Raw genomic sequence first — 24,880 nt, 5'->3', positions numbered from 1 at the left:
TTTTATGTCTGGCTGAGATAATTTTATAAATATTAATTTTTAATATTTAGAATTTACTTTAATTTTACCATCTTTGATCATTTTGGTAAATTCAATTGTAAGTTTCATTTTATATGTATATGTATATATATATGTATATATATATATATATATATATATATGTTTATATGGATATATATATATATATATATATATATATATATATTACACAGTGATCATCAGTTATCAAGGCCCGGAAGCCACTCAGGGATAAGGATTATTGCAAGTACATTACATTAGTGTGGAGATTTGATGAAGTGTTTACTTAAGAGGGCGGTTCCTTAGGAATTTGTTAACATTGGACTTGAAGACATTCAAGTTGTAGTCCGGTGGGAAGCAGGCAGACGGAACAGAGTTCCACAGGCGTGCACTTCTAAGAAAGAAGCTTTGTTCATGGAATCCGCGTTTTGATTTAGGCACAGATACAGAGTGGGGGAAATTTTTCACAGTGGATTCAGCTAGACGGGTGTTTTTCGTGAAAGATTGGCGAGGGGGCACCAGAAATTGGAGTTCAGACGAGCACCTGCCATGGAAATAACGATAAAACAAGGATAGGCTCGCAACGTCTCTTCTGTGGGAGAGAGGTTGCAGGGTAGAGAAAAGGGCATCCCTCACTAAGCCACAAACTCTATTTTGCACTCTTTCAAGGCAGGATATATATATGTATGTATATATGTATATATATGTATATACATATGTATATATATGTATATATATGTGTATATTTATATATATATGTATATATATATATATATATATATATATATATATATATATATATTAATCCGTAGTAATAAATTACTTATAGTGAAATGTAAGAGGAGTGTAGTCTAAAAACACAAATAAGTGAAAGTCTTCTTAAATTTATACTAGAATTCCCGCTTTGTATAAATAATACTAACGCTGACATTTATTTGTTAAATTAAAGATTATCAGTATCATAGCCATTCGTTACTATCGTTATTAAGCTAAATAATTAATTATAACAATATTAATGACATTTACTACATTAAATAATCATATACAACGCCATTAATCCGTTGTTATGAATTTTACAACTATTTAACAAATAAAATAAAATCATATTTTCTACACATTTAATTGTCTTTTTGGGTAAATATAAAAGGTATAAATATATTGCCTGTTAATGGTGAATGCTCTGACGAACTGCAAGCACCTGTACCCTCTCTACGTTAATACCATCGACAAACCCGACAAGCAGCTAAATCTGACCCCTACACAGTAGAGATCCATAGATGTAAGAGAGCCTTTTACTCCAGTAGTTTCTTCCCCAGAACCGCTAGACTTTGGAATTTCACTTCCGGGTCCCTGCTTCCCCAACTTTACTGACATGCAGAAGTTAAAGTGTAACGTGAACCAGCATCTTGCTTCCCAACTCCCTACATAGTACCCCTGTATCTTATATCCCTGATAGTAGCACCCTACATCAGAGTGGAAATGTGCCTTGTTTGGGGTGAAAATGTAATTAAAAAAATTTTAAAATATGTCATATATACGTGTCTCTAATATTTATGTGTCTCTAATATCTACGTGTCTCTAATATCTATGTGTCTCTAATATCTATGTGTCTCTAATATCTACGTGTCTCTAATATCTACGTGTCTCTTAACATATCTGACGTAGCACTTTACAAAAATATGTAGTGATTGAATTTTACCCATTGAGATAGAAAATAAAAGTGCCTAAAATTGTTTCTGTGCATATGGCTTGACGCAGAAATTTGGTTGGATTAATAATCACAGATATGTATTTTAGGACGAATCAGTAGCATATTTAGAATTATCGAGTCATTATTCAAAATCTACTTCAGAGACCCTCAGGAATATATGATGGCGAAAATTTAATTAATATTTAACTGAGTATGGAAGTTTTTTGTTACGGCTGTTCTGCTCTGTGAATATTTTGTAGCACTTTATTGTCGACCAAAAATTCTCAACTGATTGCCCATTCTTTTATCATCTCTGAAGTTAGTGGATCAGGCTGTCTGAAGATATTAACTCCTTGAGCTAAAATGCCAAAAATATTGATTCTCCTATTTTCTTTTTTACTTTTCACTTATCGAAATGCAAGCATGCTTTGCAAATCGAAAAACAAAAACAGTATTCCTTCATAAAACTATCAAACCAAACACTATGAATAAATATTTGAACAGATAAACAATTTGAAGCATAAAAATATTTTTACAGAATTTCTGGATTCGGCATTAAATAATCTGAAAACGGTTGATATGCTTTAAAAAATCAACCAAATATTATAAATGTTTATTTGAATATGTAAAGGACTTGAATTAAAAAATGCATATTTGAATATGTAAAGGATTTGAATTAAAAAAGCTTTCTCAAAATGACTGGATTAAGCATATAATAACCCAAACAAAAGTAATCAAAATCAAGCTTCATCATTTTTTTGGTATCTCAGTTTCTTTTTATAGAGTTAATAGCTCTTTTCACATTTGAATATGTTTGCCACCCTGAACGACGTTATTCAAAATTCATACTGGCGTATTTTGTATTTACGAAAGCCTTTCATTATTTTTTTTAAGACGCGTCCTGTATAAGTTTTGTTTTGCAAAAGCAAGTATCCTTATAACAGGCGTTCTTTTGATTTCAACCTTAAAGTCTCCTCTTCTGATAAACACAAAGTATGCATTTGTCAACAAATTCTTTCATAAGCGATTATTTTCCTCGTAATATTTCTCTCAATCTCTAACACACATTTATCTAAATTGTGATAATTTTCATTAAATAAAATGTTATCTAAAGTGTGATAACTTTCATTAAAAAATACTGGTATCTAAATTGTGATCATTTTCATTAAAAAAATACTGTTATCTAAATTGTGATAATTTTCATTAAAAAACTTTTATCTAAATTGTGATTATTTTCATTAAAAAACTTTTATCTGAATTGTGATAATTTTCATTAAAAAACTGTTATCTAAATTGTGATAATTTTCATTAAAAACTGTTATCTAAATTGTGATAATTTTCATTAAAAAACTGTTATCTAAATTGTGATAATTTTCATTAAAAAATACTGTTATCTAAATTGTGATAATTTTCATTAAAAAAACTGTTATAATTCTTGCTCACGTGATCTTCTTTACTTAAATACATCCTTTTTATTCTTGTATATATTCTTTTACCCCCTTGCCTCAGTTAAATTAATTATGTACGAGTTATATTTATTTTTTGCGGACTATTATTCTCATCTTTATTAGTTGTTGATTCACGACGTTTCGGCCAACTATTCCTCTAGCTTTTGTCAGATGGTAACCGCGACGGATAGGAACTTCGAATCTCCTTAATGCATTCTCAGCAATCTCCGGGGCCCGTGGTGCAGTTGATAGAGACGTTGAATCTCTACGGTTACAGATGAGCATTGTCTGAAGATAGCAGTTTCAATCCTACCCAAATCCGGCTAGAAGCTTACTTGGCCAAAACGTGGTGAGACGACAACAACTACAGATGGCAGTGATTGCTGAGAATGCAATTAGGGGATTTGAAGTTCCTATCCGTCGCGGTTACCACCTGACGAAGGCCAGAGGAATAGTTGGCCGAAACGTCGTGAAACAACAACTAATAAAGATGAGAATAATAGTCCGCAATAAATAAATTAATATGAATGATACACATCTCAGTGATGAATTCCAATTAAAATAATATGTGTACGAGTTAGTTTAATAAAACTTTGATAACTCTGGTGTCTAACTCTGTCCTGTGGGGAGGCATTGTAAATAGGAACTTTGATAAAGTCTTTCTCCTTTTTGTTTTAATTACATTAAAACACACTACATAAATAAAATTAAATATTCATTTGTTTATAGTTGAATATATGTTGGTTATTTTTTTTCATATTTCTATTTAGTATTTAAATACTTCATTTTTTATCTTTATTTTTTCTCTCTCTTTCTGATATATATTTTATGTCGTTTTATTCCAGAGCAAATCCTCAAAGAATACCATTGTTTGGCATTTAACAAAATCAAAAGGGCATTTGTGGAGCCGAGCATCGTTTCATGTGAAAAGTTTTGAACCGTACCAAATCACCTTCCGGGCCGTGAAAGGCAAAGGCAGTGCCGGATACATCGCCATTGATGATATCAATTACTCGACAATTTTATGCGCAGGTAATTTACCTTTTAATTTTCGTTTCCTTTAAAATAATTAAAATTCACTAATCTTAAAAGGAGTGTAGGAAACGAATATTGGAGTTACTGTCGGTGTCATCGTAATTCTCGTTTCAATTATTTTGTTCTTTAGTCCTCATATTCCAGGAGCAATGTTTCTGACACAGTGGGAAGATTTGCTGTTTTCTGGGTGGAATTCATTCATCTAACCCTTTGTGTTGGTTCGTTTTTATTTTTTATTTTCTTACATCAAATGGCTTCATGCATTATTTAGAGTTATAAATGATTTTCCTTTAATTTTTGGGTTTTTTTTTGGGGGGGGGTTGTTTTTGCTTTTAGTTGGTTTTAATTAATTAATCTTCAGTTTTATTGAACTATCATTAACTTAATTAGAAGTAATAAAAAACAGTCAAATTATCTTTAATTAACCCCTACTTAGATTTTATTAACATTTGTTTTTACTTAGGCAAGCATAATCTTTTATTAGATTTTAGTTAGTGTTAACTAACATTGATTTTATTTATACTAATTACTTTTTCTTACACTTACCTGTCTGAACTACACCTTTTTGTATTCAATTAATATTTACTTACCTTTAAACCTTTAATTAATTAAACTTCAGTTTCATATTATTAACGTTTGCTTGCCTTTGATTGCTTAACCGTTTTTTAATTAATGAACTTTTACTTACCTTTAATTAATTAACTTTCTGTCTTAATTAATTAACCTGTTATGAATATGGATTATCACCGTTTTGATGGTCCAAGCTATAAAAGCCGTGCATTTCCGCTTGTCAAGTAGACGAATAGTAAGATTCTTAATTGAATAAAAGATTACTAGACGGAATCTCTTGTCCTGTTTTCAATACTTATTTTTACTTATTTTTGAAAATTAATTATTAAAGGAAACTAAATGCTAAATAATTTAAACTAATCGTTAATAAATAGTGATTGAATGTTAATTAAAATTTAAGCAATCAAAACTAAGATTCCTTTCGGTTTACTTAACCTTTAGATTCATTTAATTAAAATTTATTTGCAATTATTTTCTTTTAACTTTTAGTTAACTTTAATTGATTAAGCATGGGCTTTTTTTAATTAACAATTATCTGTCTGTTAATAAATTTACATTTAGTTTCTATTAATATTTACTTTGTACCTTTTTATATTTAGTCTCATTAACCATTAGTTTTGTTAAATTCACAGTTACCTGCCCTTTTATTAAATTAAACCTCTAGTTTCTATTAACATTTATTCACTTGTTTTTTGTTAGTGAGATTAACAGTTACATGATTTTTTTACGTTTTGTAGTGCATGGTCATATAGTTACATAAAATTAATAAAAACAATATTTGGATATATGAAAGAGAAAAATTGTGGACGATAAATCCCATTTGATGAGTGCAATGAAGTAAAATAACATTTGACGATATTTATTTGTAAGTGATTCTTACGTGTAATTTTGGTATGCACGAAGAAATGCTCGTTTAAAGAAAAACGTTTAAAGGGAAAACTGTTGAAACGCCGTCGCCATGATTGTTTTCAGGAAAAGCAAAACAAGTATAGTCACGTGACTGGTATCACGCCTTCGAAGTGTCATCGTATTAGAACAACTTACATAATTACTTTACTTTTACCGGGCTTTTATTTAAGTTTGAGATACCTACAAGTAATCAACCTTTTAAACAATCTCCATATATTTTAACTAACTCTCAGGTTAAATTATCGCATATGAAACTATTCTCGCATGCCATTTTATTTTTCTTTAAATATGTAGATTCAATATTAGTTCACCCACACACGTATTGTGTTACCTTATTAGGCTGTCTGAAGATACTGACTTTCTGATCTAAAATGCATTAAACCACGATGTAATTGATTTTTTTTACTTTCTCTTTTCAAGACTCAATCATGTTCTGCAAACCTCCCACAAAAAAAAACAACTATTTTCTTTACAAAACAACCAAACAACTATTTTCTTTACAAAACAACCAAACCATAAGAATCATGAAGGAATTAGTGTAGGTGGCCACAGCATCAACAACCTAAGATATGCAAACGACACAATCCTTATCGCCGACTTTGAAAAGAAACTGCAAAATAGTTTGACAACAGTAACAGACGAAAACGAAAAGAAAGAATTACAGCTCAATGCAAAGATGATGGAATGCATCGTGATCTCGAAAAGAAGCTGTCATACCAGAATGCAATATAGTCTGTAAGGGAGACAGAATCAGACAAGTAAATAGCTATAAATACCTTGATTGTACTATCACTCCGGATGACAAGTGTAATACAGAAATCAAGAAGGGAATTGGACAATTTAAGACAACTTTTAACAGTATGAAATGCATTTTACTAACAGTAAGATAAGCCTAGAGACAAAGATATAAATTATGAGAGCCTACGTATGGTCCATTTTCTATAAGGATGCAAATGCTGGACCCTAAACAAAGACACGGAACATCGATTAGAGGCATTAAATGTAGTTCATCCGAAAAATCATAAAAGGCTCATGGACAAAAAGATGAAACAAATGCAAAAGTAATGGACATGACTGGATACACGTGATCACTCCTCAATACTATCAGAAAAAGACAGCTCATTTTGGGGGGCCATATAATCAGGGTTGACGGACTAGAGAAAGTGTTATGAAGTGGCAAAATACGCGGAAATATACAAAGGAATATGCGGAATATGCCAAGAAAGACAACGCACAAAATTCACAGAGAGATTAAACAAATTTGCAAGGGATAAAGATGGCACTTTCAATGAGCTTATGAGAAAGACCGAGAACAAGGAAGGATGGGCCATGATCGTCGATGTCTGCAAGACCGGACCAAACACTTGTAGAAGAAGAATATTACATAAACAAGTCTTGCATAACAGTGTCCAAGGATTTGTTATCTTGCATGAGATTGATAAGGTCTAACCAACACCTTATCATCGAGTAGACCTCGATATTCTTTGCAGTTTGAAACATAGTTTTCATTATTTGTCAGCTTGACATTTTGTACCTTTCAGTTCATGGCTGAAATTAATCGCTTCCGATATTACCATTACAATGTTTAACTTTCTAATCGAGTGCGACAGAAATACTGCCATAAGTTTTTTTTTTTTTTTTTTTTTACTTTGAAAGCATAAGTAATTTTCATAAACAAGTTGTTATCAGTAATTAATATGATCCGAAAAACTGAATTTGTGCTACTGGCATTCTTAACCCGAGAAACATAACCTTTCAAATTGTGATTTAAAATATAACAAATAGTTTGAATCTTTATTCTTCAGCGATCACCCAGACACGAGAAATCTACAAAAGTCTTTTCCTAATCTATGTGTATTTACGTAGCAAGTGCTCGACTGAGCTTCACGTTCTGATCCTTCGCCATAAGCCAAAACTTGCTTTGTTTTCATTATTGCGAAAAATTCGCCTTTTTTATCCTCTGTGCATCTAAAATCATCCAAAACTTCCACGAAAAGAGTTTATTTTCAACAACGTTTTACCTGTAGATTATATTACACGGGAATGCCTCATTTCAAAGACATTGTTATTTTAAGTATTTGTTGAGTCGTTTTGTGAATTAAAGATAGTTTCATGTAATTACTATCATTAGCCTATGATATGTTTTATGACCTAACTAGAAAATCTCATGTATCCTTATCCTCGAGTGGCTTTTGGCTTTGGTAAGTTGTGGGTCAGTAGTATAAAAAGTAATATTTAAGAATTGTGGATTTCACTTCATCTTTATTTCTTTTGAAATTTTTGAAATACTTTTCGGCCCCAAATTTACTGATTAATTTCATTTAATTAATATTGCACACATTCAGTTGTTTTTATCGCGTCCCTTTAAAAATTGTTCAGACCTGATACGATATTTCGCTATTCGCACCTTGTCTTAGTGTTGATATAAAGAAGATAGAGGTGCATGAAACCTCATTCAGAGTTTCTCCCGGTGTGTTACTTAACTTCCACCACGGCATGCGAAATTCAAATCGACTGAATCTTGCACAATATTCCACATCAGTCATCTTTTTTTTCTTTTCTTTTTTTTGTCCACCGACTTAGCTGTTTTTGTTTTTCGGTTTTAGTTTTGTGACATTAATGATTCTTGTCCATTCGTGATTTATTTCTATTTTATTTGGAATGATTTACAGTGACTCCACCGGATGCCCAAGTCCTACTTCCATCAACAACACCAGCTACCACTATTACAACTACTGCACCTGGTCCAACATTGCGTAAGTAATATTCACATATCCTACAAAATTTTGGTTAGAACAGTAGTCTAAAGAGTAGAGTGTATTTTAATGTGATAGCAAAATTACTAATTTAATTACAATACAAGAAAAGAACAGATTTCGTTGTAATTCAAATATATAATAAGTTCGATAGGCAAATATCCTAGAGCTACTTTAATATTTAGTAATGTGATTGTTAATTTAAAATTCAAATTAGAATTAAAAAGTAAAAATCTGCTTCATAAGAAGGAACAACAACAATTTGTACGATCGTTTCGGAAACGATATTTTTATTGTGATAGACATTAAGCAACGGACAATAGTTTTGACATATAGTTGTTTTTGAAATAAAGTCTCCTCATCATCAAAAGTATTGGGTGGGTTTTTTTATGTGTAAAAGACACCATAAATAAACCTAGCATGATTATGATGACTGCACTTACGCATTCATGACCTGAAACTTTCATCCTTATGCTGCGGGTATTGGGTGTGTGAGACTCGAAGAAAATAACCCCTATCATAGGCGTGCATCAGAAGTATATAGGCGTTTTTGAGTTCCTGGTAAAAGTGCATTGAGAATTGTGGTGACTATCTAAAGAAAATAATTACTGAAACACAAAAGATCGCTCGTTTTAATGATATCACTTCCAACTTTGTAGCTTTTCAACTTTTTTAGTTTAAAAATAAAAAGAAGGCCATCGGTTTGGAACTACCCTTGTATATAAAAAAGAAGATGCGTCTGATCTATAAAGTTGAACTAATTTGAAATAGGAATTTTCGCTTTTACCATTTATGCAAAAATAATCGGTCAAATTTCGCATTTGTTCATTTAAATAGGAAGTAAAAATTGATTTTTACATACATTTGTGCTCCATCACACCCGTTAACAAAAAGTGCATGCATAAATCTGTTCGGTTAGTGATTCGTGACACATGTGGTTAGAAAATCAATTTTTACTTTTGAACGATTTTTTCAATTTTAATATTTAGTCCTGCTCGATATTTTTATTAGCTTTGGTCAGATTTACATATATAAATAACATCATCGATAATGCCTCCGTTAAGTCTGAAAAGACAAAAGATACCCCACTGTAGGAGCAGCTTCGCATTGTAAGGCAAGGGTTGCACAATCCCCAACCACACCTCTCCTGAATCGGCACTGTTTGAGACCAGTGGCAAGCAGAAGTCCAGGACGACTGAAAACAATGCCCAGATAAACAAAGAGCAAATACAGCACCTGGAAGTCCCACATGGTCACCCATTTAGTAATGACCAGGTTCAACGTTGCTTTATTTCGGTGATCCAGCCGGAACTGGTGCGTCAACGTGATTATGCCGTACAGGAGCGCAACAGTAATGTGAGAGCACACAAATAACTAATCATAATTTTATTTAAATACGAAATGATCATCATTCGTAAATTAACATTTCACCTGATGAAAGCCGGCTTGTGTATTCGAAATATAAATAAGATTAAGGAAGACAATAACCGGCAAAATAATATTAAATAGACTTTTTGTTATATATTTAATCTTTGTTTTTCTGTTTAAGCACCTTCGCCTTTTGATTGCACGTTTGAAGACGGGCTGTGTAAGTGGACACAAGCGACCGACGACAACTTTGATTGGATGTTTGGTACGGGTTTCACAAAGACATACAACACTGGTCCATTAAAAGATCATACGCTAGGAACCGGTGAGTAATCAACAGTAGGTACTGATGCTAGACGTACACGCTCGCCACAATAGTAATGGCTATTAAGGTTTTTGTGTTTGTTTTTAATTTACAGTCGCACTACCTTATATATATATATATATATATATATATATATATAAAGAGAGAGAGAGAGGAAAAGATAGATAGATAGATAGATATATGATTGCGATATTTAAATTCTATACCTTCCTAAAGAATCAGTATATATATATATATATATATATATATATATATATATATATATAGAGAGAGAGAGAGAGAGAGAGAGAGAGAGACTGACAGACAGACAGACAGACAGAGGAAGAGATAGATGGATAGATATATGAGTTCGATATTTAAATTCTATACCTCCCTAAAGAATCATTATATATATATATATATATATATATATATATATATATATATATATATATATATATATATATATATATGAAAGAAACTAAATAACAAATAAATTAATCTTGTGGTTCACAGTATAACAAAACATTGTTGGGTGGAAATATTTTATATAAGACATTCCTAGCCAAATATAGAGCAAAGTAAAATTGTGGGTTGTATATTTAAATTTTTTGCAGTAAAATATAATTTTTTTAAAACAAAAATGTATCATTTGAATAAGAAATACACGACATTTCAAGTTCTTTATTTCATCCATTTATTTTTAATGTAAGGCTGAAGTGATGAGACTTACATTGAAACGCAATGAATTAAGGAAGAAATTTTAAATGTATTCCTTGTTCAAATAATACATTTTTGTCATAAAAATTCTATACTTTACTGGAAGAAATTTTAATATATATATATATATATATATATATATATATATATATATATATATATATATATATATATATATATACTCCTATAATTTCGATAATGTAAGACTTTTCAACTATGGACCCGAATCCGTATCATGTAAGTCATGTTGATTTCTTCACTTAACCCTTTTGCGTACAATATATATATATATATATATATATATATATATATATGGGTGTGTGTGTATATATATATATGTATGTGTGTGTGTGCGTGTATATATGTGTGTGTATATATATGTGTGTGTATATATGTGTGTGTGTATATATATGTGTATATATATGTGTGTATATATATGTATATATATATATATATATATATATATATATATATATATATATATATATATATATTATAGAGGGAATTAGACCTGGAGTCTAAACAGCAGCGTCGTCTATTTTAATGTATTAATAAATGTATTAATACTTTTAAAATAAAACAGTGCCCATTGTACTGTAGATATATAATAAGCTTTATAGGTATATGTATCCTAGAGCAATATTAATATTGAGTAAAAGATTAATAATTGTCAATTATAAATCAGTTTCAAATGATAAAACAAACAAAATCAACTTGAGTGTACGATCGTTTCGGAAACCATATTCATTTTATTAAACTGACAATAATTGACTTACGACAAAAATGATAGTTTTATTTTGGTGTCATAAATTTCCCCGTTCCTCATTTTTGCTGATGAGGAGATTATGTTCCAAGACAAAACCTCAGTCAATTACTGTCAATATTTATTATCAATGTTAATTAAAATCAAAATCGTTTCCGAAACGATCGTACACTCAAGTTGATTTTGTTTGTTTTTTTTCCTTTTGAAACTGATTGATAATTTACAATTATTAATTTTTTAAATATATATATATATATATCTTATATATATATATATATATATATATATATATATATATATATATATATATATATAATATAAAAATTCCCACAAGTTCCAAATATCAAGTTTTCTTAGTTGATTGTTTATTCGTTTTAAAAATGTATCCATTAAAATATTGTTTCGTAATGCGACTAACATATCTGCTGACTTATATTATTCCTGCATAGTTAGCCGTGTACTCATCAGATGTTTACTTTAAAAAACTAGGAAAAAAATACTATTTCAAACAACCTACATTGTTTAATGCAATCGACTGGATCTACCGTTTATGCTCGATACTCTAACTAATATCAATTATTTTCGTATTTTTGTGTATTGTTATTACTGTTATATATATATGTTTGTGTGTGTGTATGCGCGTGCGTGTGTGTGTGTGTGTGTGTGGTTTTTTATTCATTTGTTTGTTTTATTGGTTTTACCATTCTTCGAGTCCTATTTTAAGTTATATTAATTCATGTACTTATAATTTATTTTCCATTTATTGTATTCTTATTAAGTGATTTAAGTAAATTCGAAACTATGTTTTTTCATTTTTTTTTTTTACATTCTTCGAAGTAAACCTTCGATAGTTGAATTTATATTACCTTCCTTAATTTTGTTAGCATCGTCACTAATTATAATATGATTTGTTATTAAGATATGTTTTTAAATTATAATTTCTTATATTAACTTATATTAACTAAGTGTTATAAGTTTGTTTTTTTGTTTTTTTGATTATTGGCAGTAAAATTATTCTGTCCTTCTATTTTAATCTACAGGGTGGCCGAAAAGTCCCAGGACACTATACATGTATTTTTAATAAAACACAGTATTTTTTAATGAAACACACAGAAAACATATATTCAACAAAAAAAAGAGAACTTTATTAGAAACAAAGCAGAAAACAACTAGAGTAATTTAGTGGTCTAGGGGATCAGTATGTTGGCCCTCGTTGTTCTTGCACAATTCCATTCGCCTTCAGGTTCTTTGTGCCATTTTTTTTAGAGAATTCCTTCATACGCTAGCAAAAGCTGCAATAATCGCATGCTTTAGCTGATCAATGGTTTCGTATCTAATACCAGAAACTTGACCTTTAATTAAACCCTATAATGAGTTGTCTGGACTTTTCGGCCAGTGTCCTGGGACTTTTCGGCCACCCTGTATATTAGCATTCAATGGGCAATTACTCTTCCCAACTCAATATCCTTGATTTCAATACAATAATCAATAAAAACTACTTATCATAGTTACGTGTATGTGAGAAAGGCAAAAACATGATTTTTTCATGTTCTTTTTTTTAATATAAAAAAAGATTCCTTTGTATTATTTAGATTATTCGAACAACAGTTCTAATCTTGAGTGTCATTCTCACAATGTTTTGATCGAAGTAACCTCCGACCTTCTTGTCGAACTTGGGAATCTTTTTGAACTCAGTGATCGCTATGAAACTTCGAACGAAACCTTTTAATATAAAAAAAAATGTAGCTTGCTTTCGTTTCTTCAGCCATGGTAAAACTCTATATTCGTAATTTTATTCTTAGCGCTGAAGATTGAACTTACAGACTATTATTAAAAACTAACATTAACTTAGCATTTGTATATGTAAGGTCGCACGTCCTTGCAGACAATTCTAATACGAAATTTTGGGGCCTTGTACCTATTGTAGTTTTGGATGCGTACCTTACTATTTATCAGTATATATCACTACCCATTATGTATATATATATATATATATATATATATATATATATATATATATTATGGTATACATATATATATATATTATATTACTATATATATATTATAGTATATATATATTATATTACTATATATATTATAGTATATATATATATTATACTACTATATAAATTATAGTATAAATATATATATTACTATATAAATTATAGTATATATATATATTATAGTATATGTATATACATATTATAGTATATATATATGCATATAAATACATATATACATGTATATATATATATATATATATATATATATATTATAGTACTATATATACTATATATAGTACTAATTTCAAAAGTTGTTTTTTTTTCAAATGACTTAGGTGGTATCATCTAGAATCGAAACCAAAACATTTAGCCACGTTCCCTACCGTTTGAGCTATTGACAGATAGATAAGAAAGATTTAAAATTAAACCACTTCAAGTTAGGAATGAATTTGCGCATGCTCAAAAGTAATAGAAAATTGCCGACATGTTGAAATGGACATTTTGATTTTCAGCTTGCTGAAATATGTCTGTAGACGTTATTTATACATCCAAACAAAAAGTTCACTTGTTATAAACCGTCCTTAGTGTATAATTGCCATTTCCTGTGAATTTCAGTGTTATGTGACCAGTATATTAAATGTTTATTGGTTAAATATTTCCACACACGCATACATAATCTACTAGTTCGAGCCTGCCTACTACCCCTTTTTTTTTTTTTTTTTTTTGCTCAACACAGATCTCCAAACACCCGGGCAACTCTGGGCACCCAGGCTAGTTTTATAAAAATGTAAATTTCTGAATAAAATGTTCAGAATGTAATTTTTTTTTCCCATAACATTTTAGATTACTAAATGGTAATCTTAAGTTGCGGGGTGGGGTGTAAAATCTTTTCTTAAAAAGGTTTTTTTTTAAGATTTTCAAGTGGTTTTATTTTTTTTTCTTCCTTTGAAGATTGTAACGCTGTGTATGGATTAGCCAAACCAGTTGCGAACATTGCCTGCTTTTTATTGAAACCAACCGAGAGCTCTTTTTAGTATTCTCGTTGTTCCCCAAAGTGTAATTTTCTGGATGTCTTTTGCACTTGGTTCACCAGGAATATTAGTTCGGTAGGATTTCAGGTTCTTCTTCATAAACCCTGTGGCACCTGGTATGATTGATATCTCTCTAAGATTCTAGTTTCTTTTCATATCATACATGAGACATTGATATTTTGATCAGGAGTGTATAATCTCGTTACATTTGAAACAATTATTCGAAAAAAAAAAAAAGGTAAATTTTTGGCTTTTGCTATTTTTTTTTTTTTTTTTTACTTTGCAGCTGCAGGACACTACTTATATATCGAAACTTCCAATCCGCGAGTACCAAACGATACGGCCAGGTTGGTGAGCCCCGCTTTCGAATACGCATCCCCGACATGTTTCAGCTTTTGGTTTCACATGTACGGGGAGGACGTCGAAACATTAAATGTTTATTTACTTGATAAAAATTCAAATAGGAAACTGATATGGACACGTTCAGGCACGCTGAACAGGAAATGGTACAAACGATCTTTAAACGTATTGGCAAAACTCAACTCCAAACTCATTATCGAGGCCACGCGTGGTCAGGGCTACAAAGGTGATATAGCTATCGACGACATCAAACTACAAAAGGGACACTGTCCATGTAAGTATTCACACCTGTTGTTTAAAGTTCTTGTTAGTTTATTCTTCACATAACTTCAATCACGCACGCACGTCAGTTTATCCAAAACATCCATCTTTGTTTTCCCAGTCAATAATCAAGAAAAACAAGCAAGAGAGACCACTTTAAACACGTAACGCCAATAATAGAACTCTTTTTTATTTTAATATAAAGGGAGATAACTTAATATTGCTTATGTTTTCTTGTGAAGACCATAGTTCCTTATAAATCAAACATAAGAGGCTTGTCTTTTTCTGCTGTTCTCGGCCTTCGGGCCAGGATCAAAGTGTAGTATATATTCTGCAGATGCTGCAAGCAAGGACCAGATGTGGGGGCAACCCCACATGCCTGACCTTTAACCAGCTCCCATTTCCCACCTCTCGGGAGCTATTCCCTTTTTCCCTTCCCCTTCCCTTCACTCCTCACATTAAAAATCGGCCTTGTGCCTAATTTGCTCGGTGGGGGAGCAAATTAATACCATCTGTTCTGCAGATGCTGCACTTAAGATAATTTGTACCAGTCAATTGAGGGGAAACCCTCTATACTGCGACAATTATTATTTTTGGTAACCAGAGTGCCCCCTTTTTGCCTACTTTTAGGGGAGCTGGTTTTTACCCCACATTAAAAACGGCCTTGTGCCTAATTTGCTATGGTGGGGAAGCAAATAAATACATAAAGCAACAGAATTAAAACCAGTTTTTACTTCTGACCTGTGGCAGCAGAATTAATAATTCAATACAGTGCTACAAATTAGTTTATGACTTTATACATATATGTAAGACGGCTGTCTATCTGTTGTTATATGCGTTTTCCCTTGAGATGTTTCTAGGCTATAAGTTTGTGCGTATTCATTCTTTTTGCGGCTGTTATCCTCATCTTCATAGTTGTTGGTTTAACACGTTTCGGCCAACTTATCCTCTAGTTTTCTAGTTTTAGTGTCGAAATAGATAGAGGCGTTGAGTCCCTACGGTTCCAGGTTAGCATTGTCTGTGGATAGCGGTTTCAATCCTACCCAAACATCCCAGAGGATAAGTTTCACCAAAACATGGTGATACCACAACTATAGAAGGCAGTAATTACTGGGGATACAGTTACCAGACTCAGCATCCATATCCCGTCGCGGTTAATCACATGAAGAAGACCAGAGGACAAGTTGGCCAAAACGTGGTAAAACAACTGTGAAAGATGAAGATAGTAATAATAACAGTCAATAAAAAGAATAAATGCACATATTATAAAGTCTCATCTTAAAGGATTCGACAAACAAAACAAAAATATAACATGTGCGTGGGTTTTATAATGAAATAGATTTAGATGGCTGTTTATCCATAACCATTGTAAATAGAATTTTAGTTAAGATTGACGATCCCTCTAACTCCATAATTATAACAGTTATTTGCAATGTTCCTCCAGTTACCACGAGAAAAAGGTAGACAACATTACTGTTTAACAGAAAATACTTTCTATTTCGACAGTACCAGAATCAATAATCTTTTTAAAAAGGTGATGCACTACGCATCCTGAGGTACTTCATTGTAGGCTAATGATTGAACGGGACCAACCTTAGCACGTCCGAAACCTTTGTGTGGTTAGATGGCAACTGTTTGAAAGTGGGTTTTACACTTACACAGTCATCTTTGAAGAAGTAGTAGTCCAAGAAATGTATTAATACGCCAAGTCATTCTTTTGATCTATTACTCAACACGGCACTGTTTACAGAGAGAAAATAGTACATTAAAACAGGTAATTTTTCCAAGACCATTAGACTTGAGAATGTGGAATTTGATAGGATTGAACTCTTATCATTTATTGTTCCTATTGTTTTCTTAACAAAGCGTTGTTAAAAAAAAGTATGAATCCGTGGATGGAAATTATTTATTATTTACGATATTCATTTAGGGTGAGTTCTAATTTAAAATTGTTATGCCTTTTAGCTGGCAGATCTAGCATAATAGTTCGAGTGTTCGCAAATAGACCGTCATACTTTGCTTAAGTTATAACAAGTACTAAAACTAACTAGTACTTATTGAATATAAGGTGAGGATCAAAGGTAACTAGTTTTTGTGATCTTTATCGACTATGGTCAACTATTTTTTACTATCTGTGTGGCCATATGGTCTTCAATACACAAATCTGGACAGGATGCAAGATTACGCCCCTTGACCAAGCGCTTTTAAAGAGTTTTCATTGGTTTGGCAACGCTGCGCGCCGCAATACAGTATAGTTCATCCACGAAGCAATAGCTCCAGAAAGTTTTGCAAAGACGGACAGGATATCAGCTAAAGATGTGATTACACACTATCAAAGCCGACGTCGGACTTACCTCCGCTTCACAGGTCTACGATGTTCGCTGTTTCTCGATAACTATCTTGGCCGCTGCTGACCGCTGTGCGTTGTCTGCATTCAATAGGGATGCTGTGTTCTATGGGAGGAGCCAGTTTAACCCATCCTGTGTGAATGCTGTCAAAGTCAGAATCAAAGTTGTCGTATGGATACGTGGCACACATTCAAATTGTTAATAATAAATGCGGAATAATTTAGATTAAGCGAGTCAATTTAAGAAATAATGCAATTTTCCCTAAATGTGTTTTACTATAAAAGTTTAAAAGTACCTATATACTATAAAATTCTAAATGTGCCTATATACTATAAAATTCTAAATGTGCCTATATACTATAAAATTCTAAATGTGCCTATATACTATAAAATTCTAAATGTGCCTATATACTATAAAATTCTATATGTGCCTATATACTATAAAATTTTAAATGTGCCTATATACTATAAAATTTTTAATGTGCCTACATACTATAAAAATGTTTAAATTTGACTTATAATTTCTTTATTTTTATTTTTATTTATTCATTTATTTATTTTGCATTTGATGAAAGAAAACACACGAAACGCTTCTGTAATTGGTAGAGAAATACAAACTTTAATTTATTTACATTTTATACGAAATTTAAAGAAATGCATTCCTTTCAGCATGGGGAGAGTAATAAATTTGTTTGGTTTACGGGATCTCTTGATTCGATCAGAATAGTCCATAGTGAATCTATACAGTTTACTAGACCGATATGACCCGGTGATTCATCTATTAATTCGGGTTAGATTATTGGAAGCGGGAAAATGTGAGTTTGCATAGCCAATTAAATCTTAAAAATTCAAAATCCAAAATCCAAAATGAATGTCTCTCTCTCTTTCTCTCTCTCCCTCCCTCCCTCCCTCTCTATCTATCTCTATCTATCTATCTTTTTCTTTCATTCTCTCCAGCTATGAGTTAAGTAATATAAGTACTTGCTATGTTTTACCCTATTGTGTATAGTGGGCAATTGTAATTTTTTATTAGCTTAAACTATTAATAAACAAGCACAGATGAAGATCCGGCATAATAATGTTGGCACACCGGTTCTCGTTGGATTACCGAAGTTAAGCAACGTTGATCCTGGTCAGTACCAAATGGGTGATCATTTGGAAATACCAGGCACTCTATGTAGGAGGACGTCGACAGCTCTCTGCAAGGGTTGCGAAAACCTAACGTCATCTTCCCTGACGAGGGATGTACATGCGACTACGGACCGCTTGTAAATTTTATGTTCCCATGAATCTTCCTTCTCCGAAGAATTCGGTCCAACCTGCTTATCGTGAGTGCCGTTTCGGTACAGATGAAGATAAAGAGTTTCAGGAAACAAGAGTGATATAAACGGTATCAAACTGATGGCGGCATGTTAAAACAATATACAGTCGTCACAGAGGGTGGGAGTAATATACGGACGCATAGTGAGAAATAGATGACTTGGTGCATAAAGAGCATATTACATCTAATTGAAACAATTAAAATGTTGGAGAAACAAACAAAATGAAAGAAAAGGAAGCTCAGTTTTAGAAGTATTAAACGTTTGTGGCGCTTTTAAAGAGATTCCATTGGGCTGACCACGCCACGTCTCACAATACAGTATATTTCATCCACGAAGCAATTGTTCCAGATAGAAATGGTATAAAAATGATAGCGGCATGTTCAAACAATATACAGTCACAAAGGGTGAGAGTAATATACAGAACATAGTGAGAAATAGATGACTTAGTGATTGAATAACATATTACATCTAATTAAAAATGTTGGAGAAACAAAAGAAAATGAAAGAAAAGGAAGATTAATTTTAAAGGTATTAAACGTTTGTGGCATTTAGAGTGACTTGTTTCAAATTCAGGATCGAATTTGCAGTTGGGACCGCTGTAGACTGGTCTTATTTCCTTTTAGAATAATTGCTTACCAAGGTCTGCGTGTTTGTCTGTGTGCGTACATACTTGTCTAACTTCTATAAAGAGTTAAATGAAACATGTTTATTCTTCTGCTATTTTTTGTTTTTCTTCCAGATAAACCTAGTGGATGCAACTTTGAAAATGGCGACCTATGCGATTTTGCGCAAGCCGGAAGCGATAACGCTGACTGGTCACTTGGACCGTCTTCTTCCTCCTTACATCTACCAAAAATAGATCACACCCGTCAATCAAGATCTGGTAATCATTATATATTCGACCCGACCTCATAAAGATTAAAGGGGGTTTGGTTTACTGCAAGAAAACAAGAACCAATAATTTCGTTTATATTGAAGCACGATAGGCTCTATATTGTTATAAGCAGCAACTCTGATTACACATTGGTTTTTAAATGATCAGTATGAAATTGATATATACATATATATATATATATATATGTGTGTGTATATGGATATATATATACATATATGATATATATGTGATATATATATGATATATATATGGTATATATATGGTATATATACATATGTGATGTATATATTATATATAAATACATATATGATATATATATGATATATATGAGATATATATATGATATATATGATATATATATGAGATATATATATATATCATATATATATATGATGTATATATATGAGATATATATATGATATATATTATATATATGTCATATATATATCATATACTTATGATATATTTATATATGATAAATACATGATATATATATATATATATATATATATATAAGAGTAGGTAGTAGTTTGCTTGAAGCATTGTTGGTAAAGAAGAAATATATAGATTTTTTTTAAGCCAAAAACAATGCGGAGAAAGACCGGAATCATGAAAGTAAATTTGTTTGTTTTTCAATCCTTTACTTTCATTATTCCGGTCTTTCTCCGCATTGTTTTTGGCTTTTAAAAAATTATATATATATATATACATAGACACACATACATAGGCCCTTAACGTCGAGGACGACGATTGGCAAGGCGCTTCAGTCTTCTACAGTTCAGGAAGTCTGTGTATTGCTGGCAGGATCTTTTGGCACCAGATCTTATAGCAGCTTGCCACTTTGCTCGGTTGCCGGCAGAGGTTTCCCAAGTGTTGTGAGGGATGCCGAAGACCTGAAGGTCACGTTTCAGGACATCCTTGTAGCGGAGGCGTGGCCTGCCAGCACAGCGAGGGGCATCAGCTATCTCTCCAAAGAGAAGTGCTTTTGGTAGCCGGCTGTCGTCCATGCGGCAGGTGTGGCCAGCCCAACGTAAGCGACGGATGCGCAGCACTGTGTACATGTCAGTACTCTTGGTCGTGGAGAGGATAGCTGTGTTTGGTACATGATCCTTCCATGTGAATCCAAGAATTGTGCGCAGGCATCGGAAGTGGAAGGCGTTCAGACGGTGTTCGTGTCGGCGGTAGGTGCACCAAGTCTCACTGCCATACAGGAGAGTGCTGAGGATGCAGGCCTCGTAAACCTTGATCTTTAGGTGTAGCGAGAGGGACTTGTTCTTCCAGACTCTCTCACTAAGCCTGCCGAAAGTTGTTGATGCCTTTCCAATGCGGGAGTCCAGTTCACAATCAAGACTGTTGGTGTTATCAACTGTAGAACCCAAGTAAGTGAACTTGGTGACGTTTGACAGTACATGATTGTTTACGGTTATTATGGGTGAAAGCCCAGCAGGCTGGGCAAAGACCACCGTCTTGCCTAGGCTGATTTTGAGACCAAACTCCTCGCAGGCAGAAGCAAAGGAGGAGCACATTGCCTGAAGCTCAACCTCCGAGTTGGCGATGAAGGCAGCATCATCAGCGTACAGGAGTTCACGGATCTGTACGCGGTTAACCATAGTTTTTGAGCGTAGCCTGGCCAGGTTGAATAGGCCTCCAGTACTGCGAGTGTGAAGGAGCACTCCAGTTGGGTTTGGGAAGGCTCGGCGCAGAACAGCTGAGAAATATATTCCGAACAGAGTAGGAGCTAACACGCAGCCTTGCTTGACACCACAAGAGATGGGGAACTCTTTAGAACGAGAGCCCTCAAACTGTACTGTAGCCTTCATCTGATCGTGAAATTCTTGTATGGTTTTCAGGAGTTTGGGAGGGCAGCCCAGTAGACGGAGGACTAGAAATAGCCCTGATCTGCTAACATAATCAAAGGCCTTCGTCAAGTCAACGAAAACTGCATAGAGAGGACGGCCTTGCTCAAAGCATTTCTCCTGGATCTGACGAACAGAAAAGATCATGTCAGTGGTAGAGCGGCCAGGTCGAAAGCCACATTGACTCTCAGGAAGAATTCTGTTGGCAATAATCTGGAGACGTGGCAGGACTAAGCGGGCATAGATCTTTCCAGGCTGGGAAAGTAGAGATATGCCACGGTAGTTGTTGCAGTCGCAGCGAAACCCTTTGTTCTTATACAGGGTAACTATGTTGGCGTTACGAAGTTCATCGGGAATAGTACCTTCATTCCAGCAGATTGAGAAGAGATGATGGAGTTCCTCAGTTAGTGAGTCACCACCGCATCTGAAGATTTCTGAAGGTAGCCCATCCACGCCGGGGGCTTTGTTGTTCCTCAGTAGCTTGATGGTCTTGTGTACTTCATCGATGGTGATGTCGTAATCTAGCTCATGGAGGACTGGTAGTTGGGGAACAGCAGCTATTATAGCAGCCTCACTAGCTGCTACAGGTTGAGCATACAGTGAGCTGTAGTGCTCCACCCAACGGTCAAGCTGATCATCAGGATTGGTGAGTAGTTCTCCGGTCAGAGATCGCAAAGGAGATGATTTCTTTACAGGAGGACCTAGAGCCTCTTTCAGAGCTTGGTACATGCCACCGGTGTTGCCGGTGGCAGAGCAGTCTTCAGCACGCTTGGAGATGTCACTCCAATAGTTGTGTTTAGCCTCTCGAGTTAGGCGCTGCACTTTTGAGCGGCTCTGCTTCCAGAGGCTAGTAGCTTGAGGAGAGGGGTCCTGCATCACAGCCAGTCTTGCCGCTCGCTTTTCTGCTAGTGCTTGATGGAGTGTGTCCGCGTGGTGTCTGAACCAGTCCGGCTGCTTTACTGTACGTCTACCAAAACTGGAGAGTGCGCAAACTCCAACAGTGTCACGAATCCGCAGCCAGGCAGAGGCAGCATCCTGAGGGGGTGCAGACTGGCCAAAGGTGGTTTAACTGGGTACCTTGCGGCCCCAGGCTAAGTGTATGTGGGATCTCGGAGCAGTCTGGAGCCCCAGAGGTGTTGAGTGCATGGCCCTCCGGCGTGAGGACACGCCCTGGCTTACACCAATCCAGACCCCAGCTATGTGGTCAAATAGCAAAATGTCATCTCGGCAGCAGGAGTTGGCAGTCATGGTATGAGCGCAGCTGATATATTTTTCAACCACCGGTCTCCCATGGCGGATCACTGAGCGGATGAATCAAGAACGATCAACGGTCAGGGATCAACACCCAGTTAGCGGGTACTGCGGGGCAACCTACCACTGCTCCAGCTGTCGCACTCCTGTGCTCCGCTGGGGTCCGCAATGTTGGGTCCAGAGGTGGATGTTCTGTTCTGGGCATGCACTCATCCACTACTTCCCTGCCCCGGCGCTTGACGTTTCAGGCAACTACTATGGATATGTCAAGAATAAATTCTCAGCGACTGGCAATTCGGGAGCCCCCTGCAGTCGGGGGTGCTGTCGTTGCTCGGCAGGGCCCGCGTTCTAGGCAGGCGCGCCCCGGTCGACATCCTGCTACTGCCTCCCCACTACACCTGGCCTGCTGGAATGTCCGCTCCCTTGGGGTGACTTCCTCTCTTGACAGTTTTCATCCTCGGAAGTCTGCTGTTATCGACCTGGAATTACTCCGGTTGGGGGTGGATGTCTCAGCACTAGGCGAGACATGGCTCACTGGAAATGGCTCCATACGTGAAGCTAACTTCACATTTTACTGGACTGGCTACCCTGACTTGGAGAGACCAAAACATGGAGTGGGTTTTGCCATCTGCAACAAGCTGCTCAGCTTTGTCGAAACTCCCGTCGCCATCTCTCCCAGATTAATGTCACTACAGCTACACACCACCTCTGGTCCAGTGTCCCTATTGTCTGCCTACGCCCCAACCCTCACCTCGCCGGATGACCAGAAAGATGCTTTCTATCTCCAGCTGAGTGAGACCCTCTCCAAAATCGACCGCGGTCACCGCATAATCATCCTGGGTGATCTCAACGCTCGAGTAGGCAGTAACACCAATGCCTGGCCTGATGTCCTGGGTCCTCACGGAGTGGGCTCTATGAATGAAAATGGACAGCGTCTTCTGGAACTCTGTGCTACACACAGGCTGTGCATCCCATCAACCTTCTTTAAGGGCTCACCGTGGTCGAAGATGACATGGCAACACCCACGCTCTAAGCGCTGGCACCAGCTGGACCATGTGATCACTCAAAAGAAGCACCTCCAGGATATCATCCACTGCAGGACAATGCACTCTGCGGACTGTGACACAGACCACTCACTTGTGCGCTGTAAGCTTAAACTAAAGCCAAAGAAAATCCACCTGTCTTGCTCAAAACCACTTTCAACGCTCAATGTTCTTGCTACTAAGTCCAAGGAGAAATGCCAACATTTTCAAGCTTCAATATATATATATATATATATATATATATATATATATATATATATATATAGATAGATATAGATATATATATATATATATATATATATATATATATATATATATATATATATATATATATATATAAGAGAAAGAAAATTAAAACTGTAAGTTGAACTTTACAATCAAAATATATTGTTCGGCTGAATACTCTAAAAAAAACAATTATCAGAGTTCTTATTCCGCGGAGTTTCAAAGAATGCTATTCTTGTTATTCCTCTCATCAAGGGATATAAAGAAATCAGCAAATTATATTTGTAGCAATGCTAGAATTAAGTGAAACCTCAATTTATTGTAGTTATAAATTGCCAAATAAAAAAGTGAAAAAATGTTGATTATGTAAAATATATATATATATATATATATATATATATATATATATATATATATATATATATATATATATATATATAAACAAACCGTGTATAATATTTCAGCTTGCATGAAATCCTTTCAAGTTGATTCTAAATACAAAATAGTTCTTTTGAGAGAATGGATTCTAAAATGAGTCAAGCGTATCGATGCATATAATCCGATTGGAAAGCCTTCAAAACAGCTGAAATAATGAAAATTGTTTTTCCCCGGCAGTGCAGTAGCCCAAAGAAAAGAAAACTTAAAACTTCATAATCCTCACTCCTCCAACTTTTTAATAATGACATCGAATTTAACACTTTATAG

At 34.3% G+C, this 24,880-nt stretch overlaps 1 protein-coding gene across 1 annotated transcript in view; it reads left to right on the top strand.

The window, feature by feature from the left end:
- Positions 1–24,880, top strand: part of LOC145292796 (MAM and LDL-receptor class A domain-containing protein 1-like) — a 497,041-nt gene that overhangs the window by 174,163 nt on the left and 297,998 nt on the right. The window contains exons 47-51 of the mRNA XM_080138835.1: positions 4,002–4,188; positions 8,343–8,426; positions 9,976–10,119; positions 14,902–15,249; positions 19,645–19,788. Of these exons, the coding sequence (XP_079994961.1) occupies positions 4,002–4,188; positions 8,343–8,426; positions 9,976–10,119; positions 14,902–15,249; positions 19,645–19,788 (907 nt within the window). The remainder of the gene's footprint in view (positions 1–4,001; positions 4,189–8,342; positions 8,427–9,975; positions 10,120–14,901; positions 15,250–19,644; positions 19,789–24,880) is intronic.

The sequence above is a fragment of the Euprymna scolopes genome, chromosome 14 (assembly GCF_053919585.1).
Source record: "Euprymna scolopes isolate OS-2025 chromosome 14, ASM5391958v1, whole genome shotgun sequence".
In the NCBI taxonomy this organism is placed as follows: Eukaryota; Metazoa; Mollusca; class Cephalopoda; order Sepiida; family Sepiolidae; genus Euprymna; species Euprymna scolopes.
This window is presented reverse-complemented; position numbering and strand designations above follow the sequence as displayed.